Source organism: Microtus oregoni, unplaced genomic scaffold (assembly GCF_018167655.1).
Source record: "Microtus oregoni isolate MIOR12 unplaced genomic scaffold, Mior012 000011F_ref0000422, whole genome shotgun sequence".
Classification (NCBI taxonomy): Eukaryota; Metazoa; Chordata; class Mammalia; order Rodentia; family Cricetidae; genus Microtus; species Microtus oregoni.
Genome location: NW_024543070.1, coordinates 53,521,157 through 53,543,959, shown reverse-complemented (window position 1 = coordinate 53,543,959; position 22,803 = coordinate 53,521,157). Strand labels below are relative to the sequence as shown.

Sequence of the window (22,803 nt, the reverse complement as noted above, 5' to 3'; positions counted from 1 at the left end):
GAAACTACTTGCATGGAGCTGGGAGCAAAAGCCAGGGTCTGAGAACTAAAACACAGGCTATAGAAGCAGGATGCTGGGCTGAGACCATCAGCTCCACAGGGCAGTGTGGTTTTCTCTTCAAATCATTTCAAAGTCAAAGATGGATAGATAGATAGATAGATAGATAGATAGATAGATGATAGATAGATGATAGATAGATAGATAGATATAATAGACAGACAGATAGAAGAGAGAGAAAGAGAGAGAGAGAGAGAGAGAGAGAGAGAGAGAGAGAGAGGAGAGAGCAGTCAATAAAGTACTCACCACACAACTGTGAGGGCCTGAGTTTGATCCCCTGTATCCACATAAAAAGCTGCATGTGATGGAGAGCTCTGGCTATTACAGCCAGAGAGGTAGAGTCCGGCAGATCTCTGGGGCATACTAACCAGCCACCCAGCCATGGAGACACAGTATCAAATACTAGGGTGGATGGTTCCTAAGGTTTACTTCTGCCCCCTCCCCCACAAGCACACACACACATAACTGCTCAGCCACACACACAATATCATGCATGTGCACACACATCAAATGCATCACTCATTTTCATGCCCTGAGACAGAGTAGTTTGAACTTGAAAACTGTCTACCAAAGGTTGGGTAGCTGACACCATCTCGAGTCACCTAGAAGGCGTGAGTTGGTGGGAAGTAGCAGCGAGGTGAGGCTGTCAGCTGTTCTCGATGCAGAAAAGATGATGCCCGAGAAGGGGCAGACCACCAAACACCTTTGGAGAGACTGATGATGCAGGCCAGGGCTGCCTACCCGCAGCGCGCTCCTCTCTGCAGTTCACATTTCCCTCCGTTTTAACACTGGCCCATACTTGGTTGGTTGTCATTGTGCCTTTGTGTTCCTTCCTTTAAAAGAGCCATAGTCCTGGAGGCTTTGCTTCCAGAGCGTTTAGTGATGACAGTGGTCCCAGCAAAGGCCTGTTCTCAAGTACTGTGGGAAAGCTGGAAGTGTGGCCTTGTGTCTTCATCTATGTCACAAAGCAGCCAACTGCTCTTTTAACTATCCCAGTGGAAAACCACCCATTCCTTCTACAGAACGTGCCCCAAGTTGGATGCCGTTATTGCCCCAATCCCATAGGTCTCTGCCTGTGCATGAGGCAGGAGGTGGTGGGGACCTGCTGAGGGCTGAGACATCCAGATGAGAAAAGTTATGTATCCCTTGGAGGGTCTTGGGGGTCTCTGTTTCTGGATCAGGAATGCTCATTCTCAGGGGGTGCTTTGTAATGGGTCGAATAGAAATGAGGCCTTGTGCTACACCCATATAAGTGGAAGCCGACTCTCCAAAGCCCTTTCCTGTGTCTATCAGACAGACACAGGGATAGCACCTGTCAGTGTGGATATGAACTCTCTGCAGGAGCTTGGATGATCTGGGTCCCTTGCCACCCATTCCCACTTGCTTCTGATACACTGCCATTTTTTCAGTGATTTTTCTAAGTCCCTAAACTCTGCTTTAAAAACATCCCTAGCAGATTTTGTTAGGAAATTGTGGGTGCTGGTTTATTGTAACAAGCCATTTGAAGTCCTCTTGCCTTGGAGACTATTCTAGAGAGGCTGTGTGCAGCCCAGGAACAAGACACTGAAGGGCAGAGGGCAGGAGCTCTTCAAGCCATAGGAAGGGATAGACCTGTTTTCCCCATCTTGGGGTATCCTTTAACTCCATGGTGGGCCAGAGTGTGTCTTGGGAATCTCAGAATGTACAAAGAAAAATTTTTTAAAAAAAAACACTTAAAATTGTCATTGTGCTAACCTGAAAACATTTTTAAAGACTCTTTGTGGCTGGAGTTTGTTTATAGAGGGAGAATAGCAGGGTGGGAAGGATAGATACGGTAGGAATTACTAAGTATGAGCTAAGAGAGTTGTCCTTAGCCAGGGCAATGGTAGTATAAGTGATAAGAGGGATCCAAGCAACACCCAACACTACTGAAGTCATATGTAAAAGTTTAAGAGGGTCTTAAGAGATTTACCTGGACCTAGTTCCCTCTCTGAGTGCAGAGACTCAAGAGAGAACTCATTTAAAACTGTACATGTTTACATTTCACATTTCCCACTAATGAAAAGTTACTTTTAAATCTCTCTGTCAAACCGTCCATTATCCATCCATCCATCCATCCATCCATCCATCCGTCTGTTCAACTATCCATCCGTTTATCTGTCTGTCCATCCACTTATCCATCCACTCATCCATCCACACACCCACACACCTCTCTATCCATCTATACATACATACACACACACACATACATACATACATACATAAACACATACACACACATACATACATACATGCGTACGTACACACATTCATCCACCCACCTATTCATCCAGCACCCATTCTTTCACATGCTTGTGTTGTGTGTTTTTCCTAAGCCCCCGTTACAGCATGGCGCCGCTGCTGAGCTTTGATTTAAAGCCTACCTTTGCATAACTTCTGCTCTGTTGTCGTGGTTAGTTCTGTTATACAACCCAGCAGGAGTGTTTGGACAAACCACAAGAAAGTGAATCCAGTGGCATCTCCATGGCATCTGAAACCAGACGTCCTCTGACTTCATTGAAAGGTCCTTTGCCATAGGCATTGCCAGCCTCTACCTCATGGCAAACACTGTGTAGCTGGGAAGTCAATGTATCTTGAGAGACACATGTCCCTGTGCTCGTAATGACACAGTGTGACTCTGTTGTTAAATTGTGATGTGTGAGAATGTCATGTTAGTGAGACAAGAGAATTGAATGTGAGCTTCAAGACAGTGGCTGTGTAATGTTAGCTGAGTGTCTCTGTTTCTTTAAATCCCCCCAAACCTGGTGCTGTCTCATTTCTTCATGGCAATATGTGGATCTGATAAGGTAAATAGATGTGCACGATAAACAAAAATGGGGGGAGGGGAGGAGAGTTCAAGCCCAACAGTGGTTTGCTGGTGAGACGAGTTTAGTAGCCATCATCTTGTTTTAATCTGTGGGTTGAGATGGGTCAGAAGAAGAGAAAAATGTTTCAAATGGAAAATCCATAGGAATACAAGGAGAGTTTCCCCTCCACCTGCTTCACAGGGCAAATCGCTCTTAATGGAGTGAGGGAGAATCCCCTCACCTATATATAAATGTCTACAAGCCAGTGAGGCTTTCCTTCAGCTTCTGCCTCAATGACCAGTCACAGGTAAAAAGGAGGAGTTCCTCTTCTTCAGGAAGGCAAAGAGAACTTCTCTTGTGGCCTGGCACGTGCCTGCTGCAATCATCGCTGTCTTGTGGCACGGCACGTGCCTGCTGCCTGTCCTCACTAACTTTATCGTTATCATCAATGGCAGCAGTGCACAGGGTGGGGGTGGGGATTCGGCAGGATGCATCCTTCTTTGGGGCTTGTAGCTAAGTGGCCTGGGCTACCCTGTGGCATCAATGCCTTGTGTCTAAATCTGTATGGAAGGGAAACAGGTGGACACAGCTCAACTTTGCTTTTTAAATAACTTCCACATGAAATTAGGCAGAAATAAATCCGTGGGGAACGTACAAGGTTTTCCCATCTTCGGGGAGGTGGGAAACACACACAGAGGGCACATAATTGGGAAGGAAGTTTTACTGGAATGAGCAGAATGGATTCTCTCCCTCCAGTTCTGAGGCCATGTCAGGGGTGGGTGCTGTAAGGCATGAGCCTGTCTAACCTTCTCAGGTCCAAACAGTTGCCTGAAGACTGAGATAAGCCTTCTGACCTCTTCTTAATTCTTCCTCTGTCTCCTGCATAAGCTAACCAGTGATCATTTGAGAATAATAGCATCCATGCAGAAATGATAACATACTGTCATTCCTGTGCTCCAGACTGCCACACCCCAAGGGAGTCGTCCTGAGAGTACCGTGACCTTCAACCCCTATGAGCCAACAGGAGGGTCCTGGGCCCCGGACAGAGGTGAGAGATGTGCTTTTACTCAGTAAACCTTCAGAGCAGGGTGCACACATGCCTGTCAGTGTGTGGAGTCAGCTTACAAATTCAGGGCACTGTTCCAAATCTCCCTTATGGTGAGGGTCAACACTAGGCAGCAGCAATGTCCAGTCACAGGCAGAAGACATCCCTTATCCATAAAATAAGCAGTCTGTCAAGTGAAAATGGTCTTTTACAATTAAAACAAGCAACAAGATCCCAACAGTTGTCACCATTGACAGCACCATGCTTCTGCTTCAAATCCTGTGTCTGTCACACTCCATAGACCAGTTGCCTTTCTTGGAGGAGCATGTGGTCTTGACAGAAGATATGACTCACAGTCACGATGACTGGGAGGCCACAGAGGTGACTTACTCCCAGAATTGAGACCTCTGGTTGGTTTTCTTGGGTTCATGAGTGTATCTATGTTGTTATTTTTTTTTTAAGTGAGCTTGAGGTTTGTTTATTGCTATAAATTGCCTCCAGAGGCTTAAAGCAGCAAGAGGTAATTCTCTCTCTTAATTTATTCCTCGTGGCTGGAGATGTGGCTCACGGTAGAGGTCTTGTCTGGCATGTATGGGAGCCTTGGGTTTCTTTCCCAGCACTGCAAAAGTCAGGTACAGTGTCCCACATGTCATCAAGGCCATTGTTGGATAGATGTTGAGTTTCAAGGTCCTTCTCACAGTTTGGGAGCCTCAGGACAGCGGGACGCCATCCTTAGCATCTCAAATATTAAGCATTTTGGCTTTTCATAGCCTTGCCTTGGAGAGCACATGCATCATGGTTCAGTTATAAAAAAAACAGTAAGGATCATGTCCTCGGTGGCACCTCTTCATAGGAGGGTGTCAAAGACTGTTCCCAAAGGGTCACAAAGAATGTTCTTAAAGCCTACTGGTGTAGAAGACCCATCTCCCCCATCTCCCCCATCTCCCCCATCTCCCCTTGCTTCAGTTCTCACTTGCCTGCAAATGCCCCATAAGACCACAGGAGTGGAGGGCAGGGGTCACAGGCGCCCTGTCTGGAGTTATGTGTTACCTAATTGCCTTGCAGGCCTTCAGAGAGAGGCCCTGCCCATGGACACAGAGGTGTATGAGAGCCCTTACGCCGACCCCGAAGAGATCCGGCCCAAAGAGGTCTACCTAGACAGAAGCCTGCTAACCCTGGAGGACAATGAACTGGGCTCTGGTAACTTCGGGACCGTGAAAAAGGGATACTACCAAATGAAAAAGTAAGTACCGTTACCCATTGCGTTACTGTCAGTCACCCTCATGTGAGCAGGCAGCATGGAAAACTTCAAGAAATGCACTGAGAATGTTCATCTAATCCCAGATGTGAAGTTTAGGCTAGCATGGCTTAGTACTTTTTCACTAGCATTATATGTATTCATTTTGAAATTATGTCTTATTGTGTATGTGCACATATGTCCCAACATTCATCTCATGTGGTCACGGGACACGTAAGTTGGTCCTCTCTTTCTCACCTGGGTTCCAGGAACTAAACTCAGGTCATCAGGCTTGGCAGCAAGCTCTGTAATTAACTCTTCCCTTTTGCCCACCTTCATTTCCGACTCTTTTATAAAGAAAGCACCCTTTGTGTGTGCTAACTGTAGTCACAGTAATGAAATGTTTGTGTTAGTACATGTGCCTCATAGAAAATAACTAAATAGAAATAAGCAAATTCATAAGAAAATATGACTATGTTGTACCTCCGAAACATGACTACCTGCAACTAACCTTGGTATAGGCATTTGCTGGATCTTTATATGTTTGTAAAACTTTGGTTTCTGGTGCCTTGCGTCCTGTGTACAAGCACAGAGGCCATTTTTAAATAGATGTATTTAAATCACAGTCACTTTTAAAGTTGAAATTAAGAGAGAGAGAGATGACTCAGAGGTTAAGAGGGTATACTGCTCTTCCTTGGGACCTAAATTCACTCTGCTGTACCCAGGTCATATGGCTCACAGCTGCCCTTAACTCCAGCTCCAAGGACTCTGATGCCCTCTTCTGGACTCTGAGGGTGTAGGAGGAAGGATCGCTTGTTTGTCCTGGCTGCCCGGCTAGCTTAGCCCTGAAATAACCACACAGAAACTGTATTAATTAAATCACTGCTTGGCCCATTAGCTCTAACTTCTTATTGGCTAACTCTTACGTATTAGTTTAACCCATTTCTATTAATGTATATCACCACGCGTTTGTGGCCTACCAACAAAGTCTCAGAACATCTATCTCCAACAGTGGGTCCGTGGCATCTCTCTGACTCTGCTTTCTTCCTCCCAGAACTCAGTTTGTCTTCTCTACCTACGTAAGTTCTGCCCCCTCAGGCCAAGGAAGTTTCGTTATTCATTAACCAAAACAAGCAACACACAGAAGGAATTCCCACATCGCTGAGGGTACCTGCACTCAACATGCATATACCAACGCAGACACACACTTAGATACAAAATTTAAAACAAACCTTTTGAAAAACTGAATATGTGAACCTACTATTCTCATTCAAACCACCCTGTAAAAGTTATCAATTGCTTTCTTACATTCCTATAATGCGGTCTTATTCTCTTGTCTGTAAAAGAGCCCAAATGTTGGAAAATGAGGAGTCTCAGAAAGTCTCTTCCTGAGCCAACATAAACAAATGTTTGGACACCAGAACAATGGCAGTCTCATGAAATTAGTGGGTCATCACTTTCTCTTGGACTTCTCTAGAAAAGGTGGTATTTTCTTTTGTGAATATTTAGAGGAATTGAGACTTTTTTTAAAAACATAAATTTGGATCCCTACCTCACACCATAGATGCAACAAGAAACCTAAATATAAAAGTCAAAGTAGGTGGCTAGAGATGACAGAATGGAACCTCTCATGGTTCCAAGAGGACCCAGAGAGTCTCCTCAGGAACTGAACTGTCTAAGTGCACTTGTAAAGACCATGGACTGCATCCCAAATTAGTACAACACTAGTGTGTGTGCTTTTCTGGTGTGTCTATCCCACTTATTCTGTTATTTGATGCATTCTATTTTTTTAGGTGTGTGTATGTGTGTGGCTGTAGTGTGTGTGTGTATACACGCATGCAGGTATGGGGATTGAGGGATCAAACTTCAGTACTCAAGCTTGGCAGCATGCACCTTTACCTACAGAATCTCTCACGGCCCCTTAACTGACCGTTTTTATTCTCCAGTTTGAAGGTCCAGCAAAAGAACCACTCTCATTCTTGTAGATATTTTATTACAAGTATAGTTTTTCAAATCATACATAGCTAATATTTGTTCTTTCTTTTAAACCACATTTTGTTATAAATATTTTCAAGAGTTCAGTATGATTCATGTGATATTTTTTATGAGAAAATGAAAAAAATCTATATTTTGGAAACACATTGAGGGCTGCTTAAATTTAACAGCGCCCACTGGGAGAGAAGTGTGCCTTTAATCTTTAACATTGTGTGAGCTTTGAACTGGGCATGGTGGCACCACCTGTGATCCTCAGCACCCCAGAGGTAGAGGCAGGAGGACCAGAAGTTTAAAGTCAACTGCCACTTACTGCAAGCTTGAGACCAGAATGGATTACATAAAACCCTGTCTCAAAAAGAAACAAACAAAAAAAAGTAAAACAATGTATGCTCTTTAATTCTGGGCCCAGACACCTATTTTCAATACTACAAATGTATTCACATATGCATATAGACATAGCCTAGCCAGTAAATCACATGATGTTGCTGGAAGTTATATGTATGGCATAGCTGGTGAACCTTATAGAAGCTGTTTTAGTATTTTTCAATTGGGGACTTTCCTCAGCTTGGAATATTCTGTATCACTGTCTGCTACCCTTGTTTACAGGTAGTGGGACATTGTTCCTCTGTCTATCAAAGAGCAATAGATTGGAAACCTGGCTACTACAGAGGCTAACCCTGGCAGATGTAAACAAGTGTCTACTTACAGAGCACCAACCACAAACCAGAGTACAATTCCCCCAGAGTTCACCATGGGGGACTAGTGAGTTATCAGACTGACTTCAGAGCATGTATGAGGGTTGCTTACGGGAATTGCACCACCAAGAAGTCTGGCTTCTACAGGGATGTGTATAGTCCCTGTCTTAGGTAGGGTTTCTATTGCTGTGAAGAGACACCATGAAGGAAAACATTTAATGGGGTGGCTTCTATTTTCAGATGTCCATTATCGTCATGGTGCGACATGGTAGCATGCAGGCAGACTTGGTGGTAAAGAAGTAGCTAAGAGTCCTACATTTTGACTTGCTTGCAACAAGAAGTGGTCTGAGACATTAGATGGTCTCTTGAGCATTTATGAGACCTCAAAGCCCACCTCCACAGTGACACACTTTGTTCAACAAAACCACACCTCCTCCAACAAAGCTATAGTATCATTCCCTTTGGGGGCCATTTTCTTTCAACCCACCACAGTCCCCCCACATATGACCTCACACACTCCTGCTAAGCTTCAGGGTCTGTGTGCACTAGCACCTCCCAAGACCATGAGTCTTTGTTCAGTGAGGACAGAATCTCATAGAGACGTCTGGGAGGTGCCAGAGAGAGCGGCAGGAATCCAGGTGACAATCCAGTGGTCATCCCCGCCCTTTCTTCCTCCGAGCAAAGTGACAGACAATGCTGGTCTTGCTGCCCTCTTGCAGAAGACATAGCTGATCTGATAGAAATGACAGCTGTTATATTTAGAGGGAATTAAAGACGACCTGAAAGTTCGGGGCCTCCCATCTCTACCTCTGGGGTGCTGGGGTGCTGGGGGCCACAGGTGTGCACTACCAGGTTCAGTTCAAAACTCACACATTGTTAAACCTCAGAGTTAAAGATAAAGAAAGTCTCTCCCATTGGGCTTTGTTGGATTGAAGCAAGTCCCAACATGTTTCCAAAATATAGATTTTTCATTTTCACATTAAAATATCACATGGATCATGCCAAACTCTTGAAAATTTTCTAACAAAATGTGGTTTAAATGAAAGAACAAGCATTAACTATGTGTGATTTGAGAAACTACACCTGTGATAAAATTTCTGCAAGAATGAGAAAAATGGTACTAGCCATTTTTAAGTGTGTGTGCATGTGTGTGTGTACTTAGGTGTATGTGTGTCCACGGTGCATGCAGGTGCTCCTGCCACAGCACCAATATAGAGGTCAAAGGACAATCCTGGGTGTCACTTCTTACTTTTCTATCTTGCTTGAAACAGAGACTCTTGGGGTTCACGGCTGACCCCTTGGTGTCCATGGATTCTCCCGTGTCTTCGTGCCTTAGAAGTGCTGCCATTACAGTCTTATGCTGCTATATCCAACTTCCTGTGGGGCCTGAGGATCTGAACTCAGGTCCTCACTCTTACATGGCAAGCACCTTACACACTGAGCTGTCCCCCCCAGCCTGTGGCCACTTTCTGAATGGCTTTAAGAGACTCTCATTCTGTAGCGCGTGTGTCAACATTTCCCCACCCTGGTCAACCCTGGCATTGTGCATTCCACGACCCCAGCCACACCCGGGCATCATGCCTCACGGAAGAGAACTTCTAGGCAGTTTGGAAAGTTTATCATGAGCTACAATCTGTATTACAGAGTTGTGAAGACAGTGGCTGTGAAAATCTTGAAGAACGAGGCCAACGACCCTGCTCTGAAGGATGAGCTGTTAGCAGAGGCAAACGTCATGCAGCAGCTGGACAACCCCTACATTGTGCGCATGATCGGAATCTGTGAGGCCGAGTCCTGGATGCTGGTGATGGAGATGGCGGAGCTGGGGCCCCTCAACAAGTACCTGCAGCAGAACAGGTGCCGTGGAGCTCAGGTGCACAGGAGCTGTGCGCTGGCCCCCCTTGGGCTGTGCTGGATCCTGATTTCTGTGGGAAGCTCTCTCTCTCCCCTCCCCACTTCCTACATTCCTACATTGTTCCATGCTCAGGGAATTGAGAAACCTCATGGAATGAGGGGAGATGCAGCCTTTAGATCCAGTTCTCTCTCTCTCTCTCTCTCTCTCTCTCTCTCTCTCTCTCTCTCTCTCTCCTGTGTATACATCTGTTGGAGCACACCTAAGTGAATGTATGGGGGGGCAGAGGTCAATGTAGGATGTCATTCTCTCTCCTCTATCACTCTCCCTCCTATTATTGTTTATTTATGAGCATATGCCTGTGTGGGTGTGTGCCACATGAATGCAGATACTCACAGAGGCCAGAAAAGAGTGTCAGATCCTTTGGACCTGGAGTTACAGGCAGTTGTGAGCCTCCCAGCCAAGTTCAGGCCCTATACAAGAACAGCACGCATTCTTAACCACTGAGCTATCACTTAGAATCTCCACCTGATCTTTTGAGACAGGGTCTCACTGACTCTGGAGTGCACCGATTCAGACAAACTGGGCTGGCTCTGGAGCCCCAGGGATTCCAGGTTCCTACTGCCATGCCTGGCTTTTATCTGAGTGCTGGGAATCCCCAACTCGGGTCTTCTTTCATCCTTGTGCATCAGACACTTTACCAACTGAAGCATCTCCCTAGCCCTGGCAGAAAACAACTCTCACTATCATTTGGTCTTGAATCTCTGCCCAGTGATAAAATCCTTGAGGTGTGTGGGCAGGGCACCTTCTGCAACAGGCAGAACATTCTTCCTAGGTAAACACCGTGAATGAGTATCTTCCTGGGGTACCAGTCTTGTCTCCTCTTGCTGACCTCCTGAGTACCTGCATCTCAGGAGCAGGCTGCTGTTCACTGATTGCTCATCAGTGGTCTAGGCACAGCTGCTCTAAGGCTGTGGTCAACACAGAGAAACTCCTAGAAGGAACCAAATTCAGTGGCTTAGCTCATCACACTGTTGCGGCATTGTTTGTACTTTAGCTGTTGCCTTCGACTCTGTGGAAAGAGGGTGTGAACCCTTCTTTACGGGCAGGGAATGGAAACACAGAGCCAATTTTATAGGGTAAGCCCAGCCCAATGGGGGGCGTGTTCGCCTCGGGCTAATGTTTACGTATAAATCTGGTGGGTGTGAGTCCCGCCGGTCCCTTTTTCTATTTCCTGCCTATCGCTGGATCCCTGGTGTTGTAAGCTATCCCTTCATTAAAATTTGCTGTTTCATATTAAGCTAGCCTGGTTATTACGCCGAATACACAATTTATAACCTATCCAGTTTGAAACAGGGATTTAGAGTCATCTCTGACTCCTCTGAGCCAAGGCTGACCACTTCTCACTTTATACACCCGTTCTTTACTATTTCCAGTAGATGGGTGTGAATATGAGTGTTTGTGCAGGTGCAAGCGGTGGAGACCAGAGGTCAACCTAGAGCAGTTCCGGTACCCTGGAATATTGCCTGTCTCCTTTGAGACAGAGGTCTCTCATTGGCTGGAGTTCATCGATTATGCCAGACAGATTGGGCAGCGAGCCCCAAGAATCCACCAGCTTCACTTCCCCAGCGTTCAAACTGCAAGCATGGGCCCCTATACCTGGCTTTATTTTCACACAGACTCTGGGCATCAAACTCGGGTCCTCATGCTTGCAAGATGAGCACTTTGCCAACTAAGCTGTCTCCGCAGCCCTGGATGACTTTCTGTACATGTGTAAAAATGAAACACATTGAGCATCGTGAGAACGGTGTTCAGTCTGGAGCGGCTGTGCAGCAGAGAGATGACCTGCCACACTCAGGCCTGCAGTGATGTTTTACTTATGCTTTAACAAATAAAGCCTGCCTAAAAATCAGAAGGGCAACGCTAAGGCACTAGAGTCAGGCAGTGGTGGCACACACCTTTAATCCCAGGACTTGGGAGACAGAGGCAGATGGATCTTTGCGAGTTCAAGGCCACCCCAGTCTCCACAAGATCAATGCAGAAACAAATCCAGGTGATGGTGCCTTACACCTTTAATCCCAGCACTAGAGGGAATGTAAAATGGAAGGAGAGAGGGACTGAGTCTGCTGAGTCTTCTTTGTGAGCCGCCACTGCCTGACCTCTAGTGGCTTAGCTTTGCCCTTCTGATCTTTAGGTGAGCTTTATTTATTAAAACATAAATAAAACATCACTACCCATGCCTCCCGTGATTGTTTTTTCATGTCTGTGCCTAGCAAATGTGTGTGCATACACATGTGCATGGGTGTGCATGCCCATGCACACATGCAGAGGCCAGAACACTGTGTCCTCTACTACTTTCTGCTCTGCTCCCTGAAGATACAGCCGGTATGGTAGGTAGCACTTGTCTTTAATTACAACACCAGAGAGACAGAGCTTGGTGGGTCTCTGTGAGTTTGGTGGGTCTCTGTGAGTTTGGAACCAGCCTGCTGATCTACATAGCAAGATCCAGGCTATTTTGAACCGCACAGTGATGCTCTATCTCAAAAAAAAAAAAAAAACCCAAAAAAACCAAAAACCAACCAACTAACCAAACAAACAAAAAACAAAACCAAAAAACAGGAAGTTTTGCTATTTTGTTTAGGTTTTTTTTGTTTTGTTTTGTTTTTGTTTTGTTTTGTTTTTTTGGCTATGCTGGTAGCCAGCAAACCTCAGGATCTTCCTGACTCCACCCCCTACCAGTGTTGGGATTACAGGCACAGGTGGCCACATCCAGCTTTTTCACATGGCTTCTGGGAATCAAAATTTAGGTCCTCATCTCATGCAGCAAGTGTTCTTACACTGATCCATCTTCCCTCTTTATACATGTACACAGGGAACATAGCTGTGTGTTTGCCATGACCACTGCCTACTCTTACTAACAGCAGCCTGTGGTTCTAGGCACATCAAGGATAAGAACATCATCGAGTTGGTTCATCAGGTTTCCATGGGGATGAAGTATTTGGAAGAGTCCAATTTCGTGCACAGAGATCTGGCTGCAAGGAATGTGCTTCTGGTCACCCAACATTATGCCAAGATCAGCGATTTCGGTCTTTCCAAAGCCCTTCGTGCGGACGAGAACTACTACAAGGTAGGACAGCTCAGTGCAGGCTCGTGACAGCAGGCTGAGGGACAGCTCAGTGCAGGCTCGTGACAGCAGGCTGAGGGACAGTTCAGTGCAGGCTCATGACATGAGGTCATAAAAGTATTGAAAGATAAATGTATGCTCTCTGTGTTTTATTATTGTGGAAATCTCACCAGTAACCTTGGAACTAGCTCTTGAAGACCAGGCTGGCCTCGAACTCACAGAAATTTGCCTGCCTCTGCCTCCCGAGTGCTGGAGTTAAAGGTGTGAGCCATCAACACTCAGCAATGGGAAAGTAGTCTTAAGATTAATTCTGTTGATCAAGAAACAAAATCCAAAAATACTTAACATATCTCAGCTGAAGACTTACACAGACTAGCATCTTCTGTTTCTTTTTTTTTCTCACATTTATTTATCTTGTGGTGTGTTTGTAGGCATGTGTGCCACAATGTACCAATAGAGACTGGAAGAAAACTTAAAGGAGTTTATTCTCTCCTTCTACCGTGTCTGTCCCAGGAATTGAACTCAGATCTTCAGGCTCGGCAGCAGGCACCTTACCCACTGAACCACCTTGCTAGCCCTGAATTTTGAGTTTTGAAAAAAAGGATAGAATGCTTGTGCTAACTTACTTTCATAAATACAAGTCAAACAAGTTGATTTTATTTTTTAGACATGCTTTCATGCAACCCAGGCTGGTTTCACAGGTACTGAGTTCTAGGTTTATAGTCACGCACCACCATGATTGGGTTACACTGTACTAGGGCTCCAACTGAGGGCTTCATGAATGCCCCAGAACTGGTTGATCCTTGGAAGATTTTTCTGACTCCCTTTCCTTCGAGCTGGCACTACGGGTTTCAGCAGAGGTTTTTCTCTGCCTTGCTTCTCCCACCCAACTCCTGCTTGCATTGACACGAGCACACCTGACTTCGCTCTGCTCCCAGGCCCAGACCCATGGGAAGTGGCCCGTGAAGTGGTACGCCCCCGAATGCATCAACTACTACAAGTTCTCCAGCAAGAGTGACGTCTGGAGCTTCGGAGTCCTGATGTGGGAAGCGTTCTCCTACGGGCAGAAGCCTTATCGGGTGAGCCGCGCTCAGCTGTGTGTCTCATGTCTCAGCCTTGTGGCCTTAGGAAAACATCACTCGGTGTTGGGCTATTGCCGCAAGAACCTGGGGACACTCTGGGGTTGCTCATCAGCCTCTAACAGTGGGCAGCTAGTGCAACCTTAGCTTACAGTAACCTGGAAATGACACTTGGTGCTAAGTGAACATATTTTCACTGTGTGTTACATACACACTTACCAGACACAGCCCCAGACCATTCTTCTTGAGAGTTATAATAGAAATGGTGACACTAACAGCATCAACTACGTTAGCTGTTGTTATGTGCATTCTCGTGTGTGTGCATATGTGTGTGTGCATATGTCTGTGCATTCTCGTGTGTATGCATATGCGTGTGTGTGCATATACGTGTGCATTCTGGTGTGTTTGCATAAGTATGTGCATTCTCGTGTGTGTGCATATGTGTGTGTGCATATGTCTGTGCATTCTCGTGTGTATGCATATGCGTGTGTGTGCATATACGTGTGCATTCTGGTGTGTTTGCATATGTATGTGCATTCTCGCATGTGCATATGCATATGTGTGTGCATTCTCATGTGTATGCATATGCACGTGTGTTCTTATGTGTGTGCATATGTCTGTGCATTCTCATGTATGGATATGTGTGTGTATTCTCATGTATACATATTGTGTGCATTCTCATGTGTATGCATATGCATGTGTGTTCTCATGTGTGTACATATGTATGTGTTGAGACATCATTCCTCAGGGACTACTTGCCTTGCTGTTTGTGGTAGTCTCTTTCTTAGCCTGAGTTCATCCAATAGGCCAGGCTAGCTGGCCAGCAAACCCCAGGGATCTGCCTGTCTCTATGCCACCAGCACTGGGATTACAAGCATTCACTGCCACTCTTGACTGTTTACATGGGCTTTGGGGATTGAACTCAGGTCCTCGTGCTTGCAAGGTAGCACTTTGCAGACGAAACTGGTGTGTGTGTGTGTGTTTCTGGATGGTGCCACTCAGTAGATTGCCACACATGAAGGCCCTACATCCCACAAGGCCAGGCCCTAAATAAGGAATCAGAGCAGGAACCCCAAAGCCCCCCTTCTCCCCAAGACATCCAACCCTTCTCACCAGGCAGCCACTTCTGACTGGATTCCGAGGAAGGGCCCCTAGCATTGTGACTGATGTCATTTGGTGTTGCACAGCCTGTGTCTGTGTCCCTCTGTCTGGGGGGGGGGGGAGGTGAGGTCCTTTGTTTGTTGGCAGGTGGTTTAAAAGCTTGTGTGCATGTTCATGTCTCAGGGGATGAAGGGGAGCGAGGTGAGCGCCATGCTGGAGAAAGGAGAACGTATGGGGTGCCCTCCAGGATGCCCCCGAGAGATGTACGACCTGATGAACCTTTGTTGGACCTATGAGTGAGTACTCAACCCTGCCTTCCATTGTCCTGGATGTTTGTAGAAGCAGACGGCGTGGCTAGCGTCCTAATTATGTCTGTCGCCGTGATAAAATGTTTCGGCCAAATGCTAACATAGGGGCAAAGGATTTATTTTAGGTCAGAACTCCAGATTACAGTCCATGGTCACAAGGCAGTCAAGGTGGCCCTAACTGAAAACATTTGGTCACACCGTCACAGTGGAGAGCTGAGAGAAAAGATGTCGTACATCCTTCTGTGCTCAGCTCACTTTCTCCTCCTTGAGAAAGTCCAAGAACGGTAACCCACGGCAGGCTGGGTCTTCGTATCAAATAGCATGATCAAGACAATTCCCTGACAGGCTGGCCTGTTCTAGACAGCAGTCCCTCATTGAGACTGCCTTCCCTAAGTGGTTCCAGACTGTGTCAACACGCGTGAACTGATGCATCTACAACGCAGGGACAAGTTAGTTGTTGAGACAACTAACTTCTGTAACATAGTACAAAATCCTTCTAGCTCACAAGGACACAGATCCTCCGGATCTTGTAAAATGCAGGCTTGAGTTCTGCAGGTTGGGATTGGGAAGGGACTTCAGGCCACACTGGTGCAGGGTGCAGTGACTGGCATTCACCACTAGGGGGCACAGTGAGCTAATCATGTTTCCACCCCTCTACCTACAAAGAGTAACACATCTCTTCCTCCTCCAGGGTAGAGAACAGACCGGGATTCACAGCCGTGGAGCTGCGACTTCGCAATTACTACTACGACGTGGTTAACTAACAGCTCTGGCACCTGTTACCGGCTGCCTTGGATCCTCGAGCGATCACAGAAACTTCATTCAGATGAACTGGCTTCCAGAGTTTCATCTCCCTCTGCCCAGGGTGAGAGCTAAGAAAAGTTAGGACTTACCTTCACAGCAGGTCTGGTCCTCCAAAACAGAGCAGCGGCCAATCCTCAGGGCCCACGGATTCATCTGTCTGGTTCTTGTTGCCCTCTGTGTGGTTTTCCTTATGGTCACAATCGGGAACTGTTTCTAAATCATCTTCTCATCATTCTGTGCCTCTGGGTCCGGGATTGCAATGTTCCCCTGAAGATCGGAAAAGTGCCCCGAGGCCTAAGCGAAGGAAATACAGAGAAAACTCAGCAGTGCAGCTGGCAATCACACAGGCGCGTAAGGAAAGCAACACGCCTGGACCCTGGTTTTGCTCTCACGCTGGAGACAGAAATACCACACGCATGAGACACACCGACTTGGCCGACCTGGCCCTGGTGTCTGCCTGCCTTCCTGCAGAATGACCTGAAGTCTGTCCCGTGTGCTTGCTGAGGGAGGCTGCCAGGGAAGGTGGGCTCCCTTGATCCTCTGCCACTGAGCACAGTCTGTCAGGCATGGGTCAGACTCCCTCCCCTCTGCAGAGGGAGTGCAGCCAGGATCCCTTCTGAGTCCGTGATGGCATCCGCGTCTATTAGGTTCTTTTCTCGTTGCTACCACAAAAGACCTGACAGACAAATTTAAGGGAGGCGGGGTCAGTTTGGGCTCACAGTGGGGAAAGGCCATCATGACTGAAAAGACATTACACCCGGAAGGAAAGACTTGGTGGTCTGAGCAGGAAGCTGGAAGGACATGGCATCCACCCTAGGGAAGCAAAGAATGAACAGGAAGTGGAGCCAGGCTACAAGGCCTCAAAGCCACCACCACCCCAGTGACCCATTTCCTTCACCAAGATCCCGCCTCCCAAAGGTTCCACAAGCTTCCTAGGCAGTCAGTGCTACCAGCTGGGGGCCAGGTGTTCAAATATGTGAGCCTTGGGGAGTGGGGAGAGGCATTTCACATTCAAGCCACAACAGGATCTACCCATTTCCTGTTGCTATAACTGAACACCTAGAAGGGTCATGGACAAAGAAGAGAAAGGTATCTGTGAGATGTGTGTGTGTCCCTTCTGAACTTCCACCCATGAGGTGCAGCATGAGGCACGGGCCTTCCTGACAGAGCAGGTGAGCCATCTCAGCTGCCCTCCTCTTAGGAAAGCCCGGATCCCATCCTAGGGTCCCCCTCAGGACCCCACCTCATGCCCCAGAGGCCCCATCTCCAAACACCGTGCTAGTAAGTCTGGGTACTGAACCTTCAAACATGGACCCTGAGGGGACACGTTCATACCGGAGCAGAGGGCAACATGGTGCCCAAGACCCTCTCAAGATGAGTTCCTGAATGTAATTTTAATCCACAATAAAACCAGAGATTTGATCTTCTCCACAAAGAAGCCTGGCTAAGTACAATTCCGAGCCGAGGACACTCGACCTGAGATTTTCACTCTGTCCTCCTTATGTGTGGCTTGCAGTTTGATCACACACAAGGTGTCACCCCTTCTTAGCACTTTTGCCGAGGACCCTAAAATTACAAAGGCTGCATAGTCTTCATTCTGTGTCTGCGAATATACACAATTGACATCTCCACCTCAGAGACACTGTGACATAAACAGGCAGGGTTGGTGCGGGAAGCCCCACTGGAGGCGGGTGAGGAACGAGAGGGCGCCTCCAGTGCCTTTCAGACTATGAATGCAATAAACTTAGGCAGGAGCCTCTTAAAGGATCGTTAAGAAGTGCTTAGACACCATCACTGTGTTCGGAATTATGCTGACGGCCAGTCATCTTGTTAAAGAGGGAATCCCTATATGCTGGGCTCGCTGAGCAGACCCGCAGAACACAGAATTGCTGATGAAGTTCCATGGGTCAGGCCACCTGCAGATTTAGAGTCAGGAAAGGAAGAAGCCGAAGTATTAATTATGGAGACAGGACCCTCCAAACCACATCTGAGCAAGTTCTCTGCTCCCGCTCTCCCCTACCCCCAGGGTGGGGATATAAAAAAGGTTACCTCGCAGGTTGGGGAGCACACGGGTGAGAACACTGTAAAAGTCTCTGGATTCCTTCTGGCCTCCCTAGCAGTGTCTCTCCTTTCCAGAGGTTTGGCACTGATCATTGTCTAGATATGACTGAGCAGGATGGAGCAGGATGGAGGCAGAGGCTTTGCCTTCCTCTAGGCCAAAACAGGCTCTCGTGTGCAGAAGTTGCACTGTGGCCAGTGTTCGACGCTCTCATTTGATGAAAACCATGTCTTGCTATCAAGACTGATTCTCCCCGCTGGGGCCACAGAGGCGGGCGGACAGGGAGAAGATCCTCCCTGGATGATTTAGACTACGTGGATACTCACAATTTGCAAGATCAGAAACCAGCCAAGATCCTTGGCTGGGCCTCTCTTCACAAGCTTTCTATGATGACTGCAACCCCTTCCGCCTGGCAGCGGGGCTCAGTGAGTGCCTTTTACCTATGACCCTTTGCCAACAGAGGACAAGGAGCCTCCCAAGCTGCCTCACCGCACCCCGCTGACCACAAATACCACATACCTCATGTGGAACTGAATGTCTCTCCAGTAAACACCCAATCCGGCTAATCCTTCAAATGGTCTGTGTGTGTACCGGGACATGTCCTCCCTGCACCCAGCCCTGCTTCGCGTGCCAGACAGTGACTCCATGGGGCTGTCAGCCCCTGTGATTGCAATGCTCCCTGCAGAGTGAAGCCCTGGTTGTCAGTGCCAGCAAGCGCTCCCAGTAGCAGTACAGAATGTTTCCTGTTTATTTCAGAAATTGTTTTGAATAAAGATCTACTATTAGTTTTGCAACAACTTTTATGGAAGTGGGTAGGGTACAATGGGCTAAACCTTCCACCGGAGTTGGCCAGCATCTTTCTGAGTGCAGCCTGCTTGCGAAATGTTGAGTGCTTGCCCACACTGCTACCCGTGGGTGGGAACAGAGCCCAGAGCTCACAGTGAAGTCCGGACATGGGAGGAAGCCTGCAAGAAGGGCCCGATCTTGTCAGAGAACATCCATGTCCCAATGACTCCTTCAACAGCCCTTCCCAGCGAACGACTTTGCTTCCACTTGGTCCTATCTCTTCAAGTTTATTATTTCATTTTTCATTTGTGTGTGCCTGTGCATGTGTGTAGGTGTGTTTGCATGTGAGTCATGTGTGAAAAGGTTCCTACAGAAACCAGGAGAGAGTGTTGGATCCCAGGCGCTAGTTACAGGTGGTTTTGAGCCATCCAACGTGAGTGCTGGGAAATGAACTCTGGGAGTCTAGAAGAGCAGCAAATGCTCCTAACCACCGAATCCCTCCAGCTACAGAGGCCTAAAAGTCTCATCACCTCACAGCAGGACCTCAGGCATAGCCTCTCTCTGCCTCTCTGCCTCCCTTCTCTATGACACATCCCAGAGCAATAAAACCTGCAGTTCTTTCAAAGAGAAAAAATTGATACCATTTGTATACAGCAGAGGGTGCTAGTGAGCCGACTTTGACAACTCGTTTCAACTTTATTTCCAGCCACTTGTTTTTAACTTTACAAAATGAACCCACAGGGAGAAAGCACACTTCCAGAGTCACCACTGCCAAACCCAGAAAATAGTCCCTGGGATGTTCCAGCTACTGCCACCACCAGAGCTTGAAGCCTGAAGCCTGCAGAGCTCTTTGCTTTCTCTCTCTCTCTCTCTCTCTCTCTCTCTCTCTCTCTCTCTCTCTCTCTCTGGCTAAGCATGTTGCGCTAAGCCATTAGTCATTGGCTTTGGGGCTTTGGGGCTCCGTCTCCTCTGTCTGTGGGTGACTCACTCCACCGTGGCTGTCATCAAGCCGTGGAACAATGAGTTCAAAATGCAGACTACTCATAAACAAGTCTCCCTCACTCATGGAAAATAAAGAGCCAGTGTCTGGGACAGCTTCTTCCCCACACCGCCTATCAGATGACACCATCAATTTCTATAAATCACCGGGGTTGACGAAACCTTTGGATTACAGGCCTTGAAGACTTGGCTGCCTGGGACCAGGTTCTCAAATTCCTCGTGTCCCAATGTCCCTTATGCAGGAGAGAAAGGCCCCCACCCTAGAGGGTGTGGAGCAGGTGAGGAAGCAGAGGGGACCACTTAGAAAAGCACACTGCCAGACCGGAAGTAACTTTACCAAGCAGGGCAGTTGGTGGCATCGCCGCACCAAACTGCATAGTTTTGGTTCTAGGATGAACCTGGAGGTTCATGGAGCATTTCGGGCAGGCAGGCTCCTCCCAGTTGTAAAACTTCCAGACAGGTCATGTTCACACACTGTCCGTCCCCCCCACCCAACACACACAATGGTCACCCCTCTTCTTGTTTTCTTTGATATTCAGCTGTGAAGAACAGAGAAGAGACTGAGGCGTCCTCTGCTGTGTCCCGCACAATCCCTGTAAGCACTGCAGGGGCCCACCACAGAGTGGGTTCCAGAAGCTAAGCAAGCCTCCTGACGGAGGAAGGCAGGTCTTGGGAGATGGAGCCCCAGGAACATGGCACAAGCACCCTGGATGATAGTTTTTCCTGTCATGAAAACGTTTAGACAAATGTCCACTCCAGAATGCATTTCCCTTGAAATTCATCAGACACCCCATGCCAGTGTTTCCTCAGGAGACTCATTCTCTCGGTGTCTTCCCATCACACCATTCTCGTGTGCGTCCATCATTCCCTCCCTGATAAAACATTCCCTCTGGCAGGGAAGTGTCTTAAGATTCAGGAAGTGATGGCTCAAAAGCTTCAGGAAGTCCCAGAAACTGACCAAATACACTAGGCCCCTCCCTCTTCTAGTTGATAGGTGCACTATGAACTACTGAGAGACCATAGGAGCTAAGCTGCCTAGAACATTCTTCCAACCTGTGGAGCTGCCTGGGAATTGTGTTGTGAGCTCCAAGCCTCCAGCTGTTGTGAGCTGTGAGCTTCAAGCCTCCAGCTGTCGCAAGCCATCACCCTTTCTAGGGTGGCCTTCCAGGTATTGCAGCTGCCTTTGCGTCATCCCTGCCCCCGTAACTAACCCCTTCCCCATACATGCTACCATAACCCTGCTAGGAGTGCCAGTAAACTTTTGGTTCACAAAGCTGAATTTTAGTGGTATGGTTTGTCATTGAGTCCCTATCTGGGGCGAGTAAATGTTTGCTCATATTTCCCGTGGAAATAGTTGTCACACGACACGCCCAAACAGTAGCCAGCCTCCTACACAAGACCTGTGCAGTGGGGCTACGTTTGGCCTGATGCACCTGCACAGCTGGAACTTGCGCTTCTGCCCACCAGATGTGGAGACGCTGCTGTCTAAAGAGGGATGCTGGGCCTTTGTTCTTTTGTAGTGTGCTTTGTGTGTATCTATTTTGGTGTGCTTGTCTTTGTATGTGGATGGCTGTGAAAGGGCCCCCTATGTATGTAGTATGTGATCCTGTGTGTGCGTGTCTGTGTGAGATGTGTATCTGTGTTATCCATGTAGTATGCATGTTTGTGTATATGGGTTTGCCTATGTGTGGTGTGTGTCTCTGTGTGTGTGTATCTGTGTGTAGTGGAGTGTCCTGACATATGCATCTGTGTGTGTCTATATGCATATGTTGTGAATGTGACATGTGTGTACATCTATGTGTCGTGTATGTTTGTGTGACTCACATATCTCCTTCTTAGGGAGTGTATTCCTACATGCGTGGGGCCTGGGAACTGTTGCATAGGAGTCTTTACCCATTGACCTCGGATCCTGGGTTCCTGAAACTCCCGAACTGACATTAATTCTCCTATGGACCATAATAACTCCATCTTCTAATCCATAGAATCATCCTGAGGATGGCTTCATGGCAATAACTCTCCTCCCACATAGAGTCTGGCCGATGCTAGCACCCCAGTCCCGGACCACCTACAGCTGACTCTGTCCTACACACCCGTGCAATCACAGGAAGCAGGACATCATGAGAGACCATGACCTCACAAGAAACCCTGACTGTAGCCCCACAGAATTCAGGTCAATTTTGCTTGATCATTTACAAGAGCAATTACCCTCATTCAAAATGGGGGGGACTCTACCCCAGGAAGCTCAGGGGGACCCTGCCTTGCCCCTTGGGAGATGGGGATGGCTACTTCTTCACCTTGTAGGTACTTGCTAGGTAGATTCTGGACTCATGTTGTGACTAGTCTTCCCACGGACAGCATCTTCGTGCCCAGCTGCCCTCCTGGGAGTAAGTTTCGTTACTATCAGAAACACTGGCTTCTACTGCATGGCAGCTGGTAGTGAGTGACTCAAGGGCCTAGCCTGCTGGAAGCATCAGCAGCTAACTGTCCTGGACAGCTCAAGTTGGAGCCACTCCAGACCCTACTATGGTGGGCAGAATGATTCTGCCCAGGTGATATCCCCTTCTTCAGGTCTCTGCTTATTCTCAGAGATGTATTCTTCGTGTGCGTGTGTGTGTGTGTGTGTGTGTGTGCGTACACATTTGCTCGCACACGCAGAGGCTAGAAGTGCCTGCGTGATCCCAAAAGAGGGTATTGGATCAGCTGGAGCTGGGGCTACAAACATCTGTGATCTGCTTGATGAAGGTGATGGAAATCAAACTCAGGTCCTCTGCCCCCTCATAACCATCTACTGAGACAGCTGTTAGTATTAGGTAACTTTATAAACGAACCAGAAAGACAAT

At 47.5% G+C, this 22,803-nt stretch overlaps 1 protein-coding gene across 1 annotated transcript in view; it reads left to right on the top strand.

Moving 5' to 3' along the window:
- The window catches only part of LOC121453505 (tyrosine-protein kinase SYK), a 57,396-nt gene extending 38,017 nt beyond the window's left edge, over positions 1-19,379 (top strand). The window contains exons 8-14 of the mRNA XM_041660345.1: positions 3,843-3,930; positions 4,993-5,170; positions 9,499-9,708; positions 12,641-12,830; positions 13,766-13,906; positions 15,191-15,303; positions 16,007-19,379. Coding sequence (XP_041516279.1) covers positions 3,843-3,930; positions 4,993-5,170; positions 9,499-9,708; positions 12,641-12,830; positions 13,766-13,906; positions 15,191-15,303; positions 16,007-16,079 — 993 coding nt within the window. The 3' untranslated portion in view covers positions 16,080-19,379. The remainder of the gene's footprint in view (positions 1-3,842; positions 3,931-4,992; positions 5,171-9,498; positions 9,709-12,640; positions 12,831-13,765; positions 13,907-15,190; positions 15,304-16,006) is intronic.
- Positions 19,380-22,803: the final 3,424 nt, after the last annotated feature.